The 12,217-nt window shown below is 46.1% G+C and overlaps 3 protein-coding genes across 3 annotated transcripts; 2 read left to right on the forward strand and 1 right to left on the reverse strand.

Moving 5' to 3' along the window:
* Nucleotides 1-1,087: 1,087 nt before the first annotated feature.
* Nucleotides 1,088-4,307, forward strand: LOC136537311 (uncharacterized; the record flags this gene model as incomplete). Its single annotated transcript, XM_066529328.1, has 5 exons — nucleotides 1,088-1,247; nucleotides 1,390-1,571; nucleotides 1,660-2,237; nucleotides 2,852-2,902; nucleotides 3,724-4,307. Coding segments are annotated over 5 exons (1,038 nt in total), but the record flags the coding sequence as incomplete, so codon positions are not given.
* A 1,613-nt stretch (nucleotides 4,308-5,920) lies between these two features.
* LOC136540240 (uncharacterized) lies at nucleotides 5,921-7,890 on the forward strand. Its single transcript, XM_066532244.1, has 2 exons — nucleotides 5,921-6,402; nucleotides 6,634-7,890. Exon 2 carries the CDS (start codon nucleotides 7,044-7,046, stop codon nucleotides 7,638-7,640), a length of 597 nt encoding a protein of 198 aa, XP_066388341.1. The 5' UTR covers nucleotides 5,921-6,402; nucleotides 6,634-7,043; the 3' UTR covers nucleotides 7,641-7,890.
* Nucleotides 7,891-9,474: 1,584 nt separating this feature from the next.
* LOC136540242 (uncharacterized) lies at nucleotides 9,475-10,506 on the reverse strand. Its single transcript, XM_066532245.1, has one exon. It carries the CDS (start codon nucleotides 10,399-10,401, stop codon nucleotides 9,763-9,765), a length of 639 nt encoding a protein of 212 aa, XP_066388342.1. The 5' UTR covers nucleotides 10,402-10,506; the 3' UTR covers nucleotides 9,475-9,762.
* Nucleotides 10,507-12,217: the final 1,711 nt, after the last annotated feature.

The following is a 12,217-nucleotide window of genomic DNA, read 5'->3' on the forward strand; positions in this document are numbered from 1 at the left end:
ATGGTTACAACACTTGCTCGTCTATTTGCTTCCGCCCAATGAAGGTTGACGCGGGCGCGGGGGACGTAGTGCGAGGCGCGGGCGGGGCACGTCGCGATGCACGAGACGCGAGCAGCACGCTACGCGAGGCACGGACGGAGTGAGGCACGGGCGGGTATCCGCGACACGAGGCGTGATCGCGCGGCGGGTCCAATGCTACCGTGCTGTTTGATTTTTTGGCTAGCCTATGTTCGTCATGTTCTTCAGATACACGAAGCTTTTCTCTTTGTTTGTTTGCGTGCCTGGGCTGCGGTGCTGTTGGCCTTCTCTGTCGATCCCTGGGACCAATTGACACTCTATCTCATACGTAAGTGCACTCATCTGAAACACCTGGCACCCCTTTTGCTTCAATTATCTGCTATATTGCTATTGCTTTTCTTTCCTTATATTATATATGGTTTAATTGATGCTGTTGTACTGAAGGGGTTACATCATGCAACTATAGAACTGTAATGCCTCTTTGATATGTCAATTTGTAGAGAAGTAATCATTCTGCTCCTATTTCATTAGGGACACTGTGCATACTCTGTGATTAAGGGTCTTTTTTCTACTATATGTCATTATTGTAATTCCCTGAATGTCCACCATAAAACCTTCTCATGGTATGGTACAGGACAATGTTAATTATGTTAATTCTTGAACTACGAACAAAAATTGTCAAATTATTCCTGCCATTGTTCATCCCTTCTATTGTTTCTGAAACCATGCTGCACATTCAATTGAATTTCTTTCCTGACGTAGTCATAATCAATAGCAATACATGTGTTTAAATTTTCAGGATGGGTTTATATCCTATATCCATAGTGCAGGCCCCTTAGGCTATACTAAATTTCAAATTGTGCTTTGTACAAAGTGTGCATTAAATAGAATGTTCCAAATTCCAGTTGTTTTTACATGTTTTAGTCTGATATAGGGGAGATGTTCAGTTATTCATTATACTAAGGTTTGGAGCATTTCAGTTGTGCTTAGGTTGTTATTGCCTGATATGCAGGTGCATTCAAGCATTGCTCCATAATTCGTTAGGCAATTGTAGTACTTTGAATGAATCATTTACACCTCGAAATTTAAAAATGCATACAACACTGAAGTTACCAGGCCAACAAACCTGTCCATTCATGCAAGAAACCTCCAACAGCAAGACCTTGGAGTTGTGATATTTGGTTGCACTAACAATACCATTGCAGAGTGTCACTCACGACAACTTTTTGGTATGCTCTTGGTTCGTCTTCATCACAACAACTCTTCTCTAAGCTTTGTGTTTACAAAGCTAAGCTACCCCTTTAATGCATTTGGGCATATCAACTTGTTGAGGGATCCACTAACTTAGTTACCGTTTGTGTCATGTTTCAGGATTGCCAAAAGGACATATTTCGTATGTACGAAACATTAAGGAAGGACTACCTCTCTTCCTCTTCAATTATGATGATCGCAGATTGTATGGTATTTACGAAGCTGCAGGGAATGGCAAGTTCTGTCCTGAATCAAATGCATGGTCACATGATAGCAAGGGCAAAACAAGCTATCCTGCACAGGTACAATCCCTGGTGTCTGTACTTTGAATGTCATCCTTTTCACTCTTAGTAAAATGGCTTCTATATTCATGCCCTTTTATTTGTTTAGGTTGCAATGCGGGTAAGGGTGTGGTGTTTCCCGCTAGCAGAGAATCAGTTCAGAAATGCTATTATAGCCAATTACTATCAGAACACACCCGGTGTCCCTGGCCAGAAGCTCCATTTTTTCAAGTTTGAATTGGATCATGCTCAAACACGTGTTTTGATGGATATGTTTATTCCTTCTCCTTCTCCCCCCAACAATTTCTGGATGCCCCCTGCCGCAGCACCAACTAATGATCATGGGAGAGAATTAGTGCTGTCACCTGGATGGGCACCAGAGTTTGAGGGGAACGATAACCTCAAATCAGAAAATGTTGTAAAGTCATATGCAGACAAATTGAAGAAGAACAAATTCGAGGAAGTTAGGACACGAGATGTGGATGCGGAACATGCAAGCTCAGGTAATGAATCTTCTGGTGGTTTCGATGAACTGGATTGTCAATACACATCACCAGAGAGGGAGGACTATGCACTATCAGATAAGGTGGTTCCAGTGAAACAACAACAGTACCCTGATCAGCAAGGAAAAATTCTTTTTTGCCTTGTTTTGTCACAGCATATTTCTATCTCATCAAGTTGCTGCTGGTATGCATCCACCAATTTTGTTTCATTTTTACTGCCTCAGCAACCCTAATTTTTGCTGATTCAGTCATTTGTCACTATTCCTTTGACATCTTGCCACTGTCTGATCAAGCACATTAGCTCGATCCTTATGAGTGTTTAAGCTGCCTTGAGTGAATGTTCTTCGGTGGTTTCAGATAATATGGGCAATGGGCAATCTTGGGCTTGAAGCAATCCATGCAGCATGGGCAGCATGGGATCTCAACGGAAAATTAGACTCAGCCTCAGTTGAAAATCTGAAATAGTGTTGCTTTATCTAACATTTCAATGTATGTTCTATTATGTTATTTCCCATTCAGGCGTATCAAGCTAGAAAGCTTAGTCCATATCTCCTATTGTATAACAGTGAAATAGGATTGATTGATCTATCCTTTATTTGTGTTTGCTTATTTCAAATGGACATATCTACTTATACTGTGAATGAGGCACTTATATCAATGGGATTTCAGATCAATGGGATTTTAGATGGACATATCTACTAGAATTTCCTTTTTATTTCCCATCTCCGCAGTTTATGAAGTGACAGCAACCTGTAAATATTTTTTGCTCATTCTAAACTATTTCGTGCTTCTCTACAGGGTTGGGTTCAATTTCACAGCCTTGTATCCATGGATGTTCAAGTGTGGCAGGTATTTTATTCCGAAATTTACATTCATCAAATAGTTTGGAATTTCAAGCAGTACTCAGAAAAGATCAATTCTTATGATCTTGGATACTGATTTGTCTCAGATCTAGAAATGTGGTCAGACATATGCTCTTGGATATGGACTTGTCTCAATTCTAGAAATGTGGCCTGATATGATTAGCATATGTTTCAGATTGACATTGTTGCTCATAATTAGCTCATGTCTGTTGTAAAAACCTGTAGCAAACAATTCTCTTTTTTTTCACGGATTTGCTTTTAGCATGTATTTCATTAAGAGGGAGTAGAAAGTGCATTACAGAACAATATCTTAGCCTGTAGCAAACAATTCATCATTGATTGTGGCCATCTTTACACTTGATTTTGGTTGTCAGAAGTCAGAACAAAGCTGGTCAGTTTAACATACTGTGTTTTGCAAAATGTGAAATATTTTCGGTCTGCTTAAGCAAATAGTTTGTCTGTGGTAGTATCTGCACAAAGGATACAAAGCACTTGTGTCATTATGCATGGATGCTGAGCGGCTTGCAATTTCCACTGCACTTTAAGATTGTTGTGCTCAGTTATTTACCGGTATAGAATCTTGTTATGCTGGTGCCCAGGCTTCCCAATGTACTGCCACACAGGTTGTGTAATTTCTTATTTGCCCAGCGTGGCGTGGACAGGAAATATCAGATGGGTAGAAATTCCGCCCTTAACTATCTAATTAGGACTTGATTGTCGTATAGAACTTAGGAATACAAGAAGCTTAATTCATTGTACTTGAATATGACATAAAATTGATTGCATTATGATAATTTTACTTTTCAGGAAATGTTGTGTGCTTCTACAGTACCTTGATCCATGTATTCCTTTTGTTTATGCGTTCCAAAAGTGATTTTGAATATGAATTCATTTTGGTCGCGCAAGGCAAACAATCAATCACATCCTGTTATGGATTTTGAGCTTTTTCCCCATATTTGATGGCTTCCATGGACAACATGTGCTATGTTAAGCTAGGATTAGCCTTGCTTTTTCATCAATTAGGATTAGCATTGGTTTTGTCAGCTATATGTTCAAACCAGGATAGTATGTGCAGGTTCGCACCTTGATAAGGCACAGATATTGTTACCTCTAACGGATAGGTGAGCTTTGACTTGTTTCCTAATATCTATGTCTTTGTATTTTAGTTCTTTAGGATTGATTTATTTAGGCTTTGGTCAAGCAACAAGGATGTAAGGGCCAGGGGAACATGTATAGAGGATCAGCCAACCTTCTCAAGGTTAAAAGACTACAGTTTATGTTTGTTTGTTTCTTTTAGTTGAGTTCCTCATAGACTTAAAGTGTAAATCTTATGGAGAATTAACTGATGCATAATATTCGTCGAATTTTAATGATGGTACTATGTCATAGAATTCAACTATATTTACCCATAGAAACGCACGGACACTTTTGATGTGACATTCCAACGTGGGTCCATCGTCTTGCCTCGCGTGCGATCCCCGGCGCTCCCTCATGTGCGGTGCCCCTGGTCCCATCACTCCACCGCAGGAAGATCCCGGCTCCAATCATCAATCTGTCTTCCCCGTGTCTCGCTCTAGCACAAAAGGAAAGATCCATCCCTTCCCCTGCAGTCGCCTCGCTCCCTGCGATTTGTCCGCCACCCAGTGCTGTTGCCCTCACAACGCCCTCGCCTTCGGCCTCGCGCCGCCGCCAGCCATTGCCCTCGCGAGGTCACCCTCGCACCGCCGTCGCCAGCCCTTGTCCTTCCTCGTGCCGCCGTTGCCAGTCGGCGGCCCTTGCTGCCATGGCCACCCCGGTGCTGGCTCCCACGCCTGTCCAGGTACGCACACTTCCCCTTCCCAGAATTTTGTCGGCTGCTTCAGTTTTGAATTCACGATCAATCCTGGTTACATGCGGTTCCAATCATTTTTGGTAATTTTTTGGAACCACAATTTCATCATTAATTTGAGTGCTCAACACAGCATTAGTTAGAAAGATGCACTTCAGGCTGATACATGTGCTTTCGTCTTCTTCTTTTCTTATTACAAGATAACACAGAAGTGGAACATTAAGCTCGTGAACAGAGTCGGTACCCTCTCACCCGCACCCTAGATCGGGCGAATTTCGGGCTCTGATGGCGGTCACCACTTCCTGCTCGGCCATCTCCCTGATCTAGAGGTCACCATCGGGGGTTGAGGATGATGACTGCAGGTAGGGAAGGCGGCAGCTGGAGCGATGCACAGTGGCGTCCATCTGTGCTGTTGCCCCCATCGACGCCACCACTGATGTCCTCATATGTATTGACAAAATAAAGTATCAGTTATTACTTTTTTTTTTTTCTCGTGCGTGATAGGCGGAGTGACCACTACTGACGATTTCAGCGAATTGGTATTCAGTCCTATTTGTAATCAGGTGCACAATTTTCAAAGTGAGGTTCTTTCGGGGTAATTCATGGATTTAATTTATTGACTACAACGCTGACCCAAAAGTTTTTTATTTGTTTATAAGCCTACGCAATCGTCTGCTTGTTGATGAAGCCAGACGTCGTCGAGTTCAAGAATTTGCTAAGGACACCGTGTCGCGTCTCATAGATTTAGAGAACTAAATAATATTAAAATCATTTACACGCTTGTGACATGCACTTTGAATGGATGATGGACATGAATTTAGTTTAATATAATAGTCATTTTGTGCATTTTCATTGGTCAAATATGTTCAAAATACGTGGATTGAGCAATGTTTGTCTGACATATTTGATTGCTTCATTTAGTTTGTAATATCGGAGACTTCTTGCCGATATAAAACATTATTTTAGCCGTATCACGGAAAGGTCTATATAGTAGAGTTTGTTAGCCTGCGGTGCCGTGCTCTTAGTGACTGTTAATTTTACAAACTTTGTTTTTTGAATTAAATGTCAGTTTAATGTCTTACAGTATTGTTATTTTATCGTGCGATCCGTATGTTTTTAGTACAAAAGTTTAGTTGTCCCATAACAGGCACGCTACCTAGTCTGGTTATTAAGGTAGGAACGGGGTTAAGTGGTCAACATGCTGTATGATCAGATATGTCTAATTTATGCTTTGTTCCCCTGGTTAACTCGACAGTTGGAGTTGTTAAGACGAGGGTAAAGCGTGCTCTCAAATCTCAAGTCTTGGAGAAGGAGATCTGCTGATAACGCTTTAATTCCATGGCGATAAAGCCATCGAAGACCTAGCTTTGAGTCATAGTAAACTGCACAGGGTGTGGGACTGGGACAGCCGAGTCCACCCTTTGGTCAATCGCACACGTACCAAACAGTCCATGAATCATGATTACATTGGCTATGCATCGTTCCTTTAGAATCAAGATTATTTTTATCGCGTTGCTAAGGCGACACAAACCTTGCGAGTAGAGCTGTTCAATCTCAATTCCTCCCCCGCAAATAGAAAAAAGATCTCAATTCCTCAACGCTCAGCAGCGGTACGGTCATCATCTAATCTGTGCTCTGTCTATGTGCCTCGTTTCGACGTAAGCTTGCTTGCATTTAAAAGAAGAACTATATTAATCTTGTTCCGACTTCCGTACCGTAATGAATTTTTTCTTTGCTTATTTTTTAAGTAAAAACTTATTATTATTTTGCCTATGGTAACGGGGTGGGCTGTTTTAATTTGTAACAGCAGTACAATTACTTTTTTTATATCGGGAAATGGTGAACGTTGAATTCTCACGCATCTGTAACATTTACTACATTTTCTTCAGATACTCGCCAACAATTGTCATGGGCATTGTCTGAGGCGCGTAGTAGTTGAACATTTCGACACACCGTGTTCCATTGCTACTCTAGATCGTGCCGTACGTGCAATTGAGTGCAGAGGAATATGATACGCAAGTGGCAAAAGCGGCTACGAGGTAGGGGACAAAAATATTGACTTGGACAACTTGACCTGGAGCTGGGATATGATAGAGGGAGTCGTGTATATATACGTGCCATGGATCATTTGCTCTCTTCATCACTCCATCGAAAACCAACAACGAGACACCACAAGGATCGATAGCCACAGCACTCAACTGCACGCATCCCCTAGCTAGTTTCAGATCATCCAACAAATTTGCCGTTAGCTCCTCCATCGATCCATCGATAGCCCAAGGATCAGCAGCAGTACCCGACCATGTACCCAAGCGCACCGCCGACCCCGGGCAGCAACATGGAGGCGGGCCTCGTCGCCACGGGCCTGCCAGTGCGGCGGCAGCAGCAGCTCGGCGGGGCGGCGCCGGACAGCAGGGACGGCTGGGCGGGCAACGACCCCAACACGCTGATCGTGGTGGCGACGCTGATCACGGCGCTCAACTTCCTGCTCGGCCTCAGCATGCCCGGCGGCTACTGGCAGACCGACCAGATCGTGAGCGACGCCGGCAGCATGGTGCCCCGGTACCGCGCCGGCGACCCCATCATGCGCGATCTGCACCGGCCGAGGTACTGGGTGTTCAGGGGCGCGAGCTGGGTCGGGGTGGCGAGCTCCATGGTGATGACGCTGAGCCTGCTGGTGCGGATGCCCGTGGGCTCGCGCCACGTGCTGTGGTCCTTCGCGGTGGCCTACTCCAGCCTCGTGCTCACCTTCATCGTGTCGCAGTCCAGGACGCACCTGTCGCTGGACATCATCATCTGGGTGGCCGTCCTCGCCTTGATCTGGCTCGTCATCAGCCTCCACCCGGACCACCGGGCGCGCGTCATCCGGGTGCTCTTCTGCTGCGACCGCGACAACTGAAACCTCTTGCTTTGCCTGCTTGTCTCCTATCGTCTTCGATCATGTACGGACAGTGGACTGAAACTAGTATTAGCACTCCGTAGCTTCGATGTTTATCCGTGATGCGATGTTTGATTGGCTTTTCACAGCAACTAGTGAACTCAATGTGAACTTTACAACCATATGTGCGGTGAAGTTTGAAATGCAATGTGTGTGAAACCGAAATCTGTACTTGCATGAGTGTAGTACATTGCATTAAATCTTGTGTTTAGTTTCTTGACGTTGACCTCGAAAATCAACACAGACATAACCGATGACTAGATTGCTCCATTTAGGTAGAAGTAACCCGTTCTCATGCAAATTAGCAAAGGGGTAATTCTTCAATATGGCGACCCGTTGTTTTACAAGCAAGAACAATAAGGATAATACTTAATTTCACCTGAGCTTGCAACCTTTTAGGCAAACTAGCAAATCATAATTACCAACTTAGATATGAAACGTAGAAGAAAAAATAAATAAATAACATGACTAATTATATTTGGTTCTGTTTGGTTCAGCCGTGAATTGTGGAAATCTGTTGTGGGTCATGAGCTGTAAAAAAGCTATTGTGAGGTATGATAAGTTGAAAATTGTTCGGTCGAAACAACTATCAAATAGACCCTCTCTATATATCTCCCTTGAAACAACTATAAAACATATCTCTATTTTCACTTATTTGGAGAAGCAAGCCAAAAGTAAGGTTCAAAGTGCCACAAAAATTGTACTGCACGAAAGCAGTGGCTTCTGAAAAAGTAAATTTAGATTCCACCCGCTTAGTTAGCATTCTGCTTTTTGGCAGCACAATCAAACATAGCCTGAGAACAACAATTTACGTTTTGATCCAACCAATAACATGTATTCCCTTCATGCTAGAAAGAATATAGATTTAGCACAATGCGAAGTTAAGCCATATCAAGGGCCTGATTTGGTTCACTTCCAAAATTTACCAAGTCAAAGATTTGGCAAGCCATGATTTTAGCTAGTATTTGGTTTGCTATCAAAACTTGCTGAACTCTCACATTTGGCTTGCCAAATCTATGACAATTTTTTGTCCGACTTGTGGCTACCAAAACTTTGGTATGGCAAATTCTAGTCGCAAACCAAGAAGACCCTAAATACGACTGTATGTATTGTTGGATTAATCATGAAATATAATTTTATGTTATGTTTGTTTAAAGTCATAAATCTTTGTACTGATCTGTACTCTCGTTGATACGATTATCCTGCTGCTATATACTATGTTACTCGCCCCAACCAAAGTGCAGCGCGATAATGCGCCAAAAAGCAGCCAATAGATGAACCGGCGACTCGTTGACCATATGACCTGTTATGAGGGTATTTGCCAATGATCAATGGATATGCTTGATTGTTGTTTCTTTTTTACGCTATGGTCTCTTCTTCATTTGTTCAACTTCGATTCATCGAGGGATAACGGTTTTCCAATGTTGCCTAGGACCATAAAGATGTTGGCATAATTGAAACCATTGTTCGTTATATTCCCAAATACTGTAACATAGTAGAGCACTAGAGCTAGAGGGCACTCAAGGCCAGCGGCTGTGTTCTGTCCAGTTGTTGGCCAGGTGCTGAATTGCTGGTGCAGGGTCATCCAGAAAAAACCCCAACACATCTGTGCTAATGTGGTATGTAGTTTCTATTATGCAATTAGATATACACTGTATCAAATACCTAGTAAAATTAATATATATTTAAAAAAGACGTCTTAGAATTTAGAACGGAGAGAGTACCGTACAATCAAGCGTCAATTTTGATTCTCCTCCAGCAAATTAAAAGCACCTCAAGACACGCGGTGCTCGATCAAAGAATAGTAAATCCAGATAATTACTACAGGCTCTTCTTTTGTTACATTTACATAGCCACGCCAATTTATGTATATGGAAGCAGTACAACGCTCAAGCAAGGATACAGTTTCGATATATCACAGCAAGGATAGATAGAGTACATCACACCGCTTGCACGTAAAATTTCTATCACATATCTGAGCTCAGAGGAAAGCCAGTTAATTAAGCAAGCATCGCATCACCAACGAATAAGCAAAAGTGAAGAGAGAGGATTGAACGGTGCTGCTGCTGGAAAGAGGTTCCGTTCAGCTGTCCCGGCTGCTGCTGCAGCAGAGCACCTTCATGACGCACGCGCGGTTCTCCTCGCGGACGCTGGTGATGAGCCAGGAGACGAAGAGGACGGCGAGGCAGAGGAGGATGTCCAGCGACAGGTGCGTCCTGGTCTGCGACGCCGCGAAGGTGAGGAGCAGGCTGGCGTAGGCCACCGCGAACGACCACCGCACGTGGCGCGAGGCCACGGCCATCCTCACCAGCAGGCTCAGCGTCAGCACCATGGAGCTCGCGACCCCCGCCCAGCTCGCCACTCTGAACACCCAGTACCGTGGCCGGTGCAGGTCGCGCATGATGGGGTCTCCGGCGCGGTACAGCCTGCCGCTGCCGTCCCCCGACGGCGTGTCCTGCGGCCAGTAGCCGCCGGGGACGCTAGAGCCGAGCAGGAAGGCGAGCATCGTGATCAGCGTGGCCCCCACGAGCAGCGTGCTGGGGTCATGGTCCTCGCAGCTGCTCCTGTCCGGGGCGCGCCCGCCGTGCCGCTGCTGGATCACGGGCATGGGCACGACCTCCGCCGTCGGCGGCGGCGGCGGGTACGCAACAGCGTGGGTGGCGTGGCCCATCTCAAGGCTGCCCGGGGCCGGCAGCGCGTCTGGGTTCACGCGCGGGTACATGGGCACACGGCTATCGACGGAGAGACGGTTTTTGGTCTGGCTGAAGCTAGCGGAGTCTGCTGAGTGGTGGTGACACAGTCGATGGGCTAGATCTCGCTGCTTGGTTTCCAGGGAGCGAACAGGGAAGAGAAGAAAAGATTCAGGGCGCATATATCTAGTGTACACTCTGCCAGTGCTCCCGGCTCCAGCCTCCAGGTCAAGTCAATCTTTTTTGTCCCCTACCCCAGCCACTTTTGCCACCTGTAGTTTTCTACTCTGCTGCACGTCTAGACACGGTGTCGATTGCGAAGGGTGGACAAAATGTTCAACCAACCACGCACCTCAAGTAATGCTCCAACGTCACGCTACCATTATTGGCTTGGCTGGAACTCATCCAAGCTCCCCCGCAGCCCGAACTTCTATGATAACTAATAAGTTACTTGGATGATATCCGTAGGAACCAGTTTATATCTAGCTTTGGATGATCGTGTATCCACGTTAGGCCTTGTTTGGATGCACGTGTATCCACCTCAATCCACATGTGTTGGAGTAGAATGAAATTTAGTTCAATTCCACTCCAATCCACTTCAACACATGTGGATTGAGATGAATACATGCGCATCCAAACAAGGCCTTAATCCATGTGTATTGAGGTGGAATTTAGTTTTGATAATGCTTTGGACGGTCGAGTCGGACGCCCAAGTGCCCCCGCGCGCCCGCACCCGCACCGGAGACGAAGACGACGGCAGCGGCTCCGACGAGGTAGGCTTGTTCCTCCTCCTGGATCTGTGCCCTCAGAGATGAAGATGGCGGCGGCGGTGGCTAGAGTTCCGACGAGCCTCTCCCCCTCTTTCTTCTCCAACTATGGCGCATGTAGAAGGGGCCGACCAGGGGGGCGGGAGCAGGCAGGCCAGGCGGTGGGGATGGTGGTCGGGCGGTTTAGGGGCCCTGGCGGTGGTAGCGGCGGTCGGCCCAGGTCAGGGCGGGGGAGTCTCACCGGAGTTGGAGAAAATGGCGGCGGCTAAGCTCGCTGGAGTTGGAGAAGATGGCGGCGGTTAGGGGAAGGGGAGGGGAAGAAAGAGACCACCGCGGACATGGTGTAGGGTCTCGCCGGAGCTCCACGGCCGTGGCCGTGGCCGCTACGACGGAGCTCCGGCGAGACCCTACCGCGCCACCACGGTGGGCAGTGGGTGCCAGGGCGGTGGCCGGCGATGGAGGGGGACGCCGGGCACGGGAGAGCTGTCGTCTAGTTTAGGATTAGGGTTTACGTAATTTCCCTGCGAGCGTTAGATTATTTTCTGAAGCCGTTAGTAGCTGTCCAGTGTCCACTGCCCGCGCATGTACTCCCATTTTTTCAGAACTAGACTATCTATTCAATGATCCGCGTCGATTTGCAGAGCATTGTCTCAGGGGTGAAAATGCTCGTAGGGAAAAATTCAGATATATTTGTGCCCAACCCGGCCCGGCAACAACGCCACGGCCCACAGTGCAGGCTTAGCCATTGTGGTCAGAAACCTGCACTCGTAACAGGCCCCTTGTCACGAGTGGTGTGGCCCATTTGCTTCTTTTGGTCAGAAACCTAACAGGCCCCTTGTTACGAGTGGTGTGGCCCAAGCGAGAAACTCGGCTTGGCAGGCCATGACCATGTGATGATAAGACCTTCTGTTGGCCCGAACGCAGCAACGAGGCCTTGTAACGTCTCACCAGTGGGGGACCTATTGAGATGAATCTTGGGCTGGGCCGACTATAAGAGCTCGGCCTCGATCATGTGCGCACAGAGACTGGCTGCTGACAGGTTCGAAGATGTGACCGTGGCCAGGGCAATTATATCGGCGTT

Source organism: Miscanthus floridulus, chromosome 2, assembly GCF_019320115.1.
Source record: "Miscanthus floridulus cultivar M001 chromosome 2, ASM1932011v1, whole genome shotgun sequence".
Lineage (NCBI taxonomy): Eukaryota > Viridiplantae > Streptophyta > Magnoliopsida > Poales > Poaceae > Miscanthus > Miscanthus floridulus.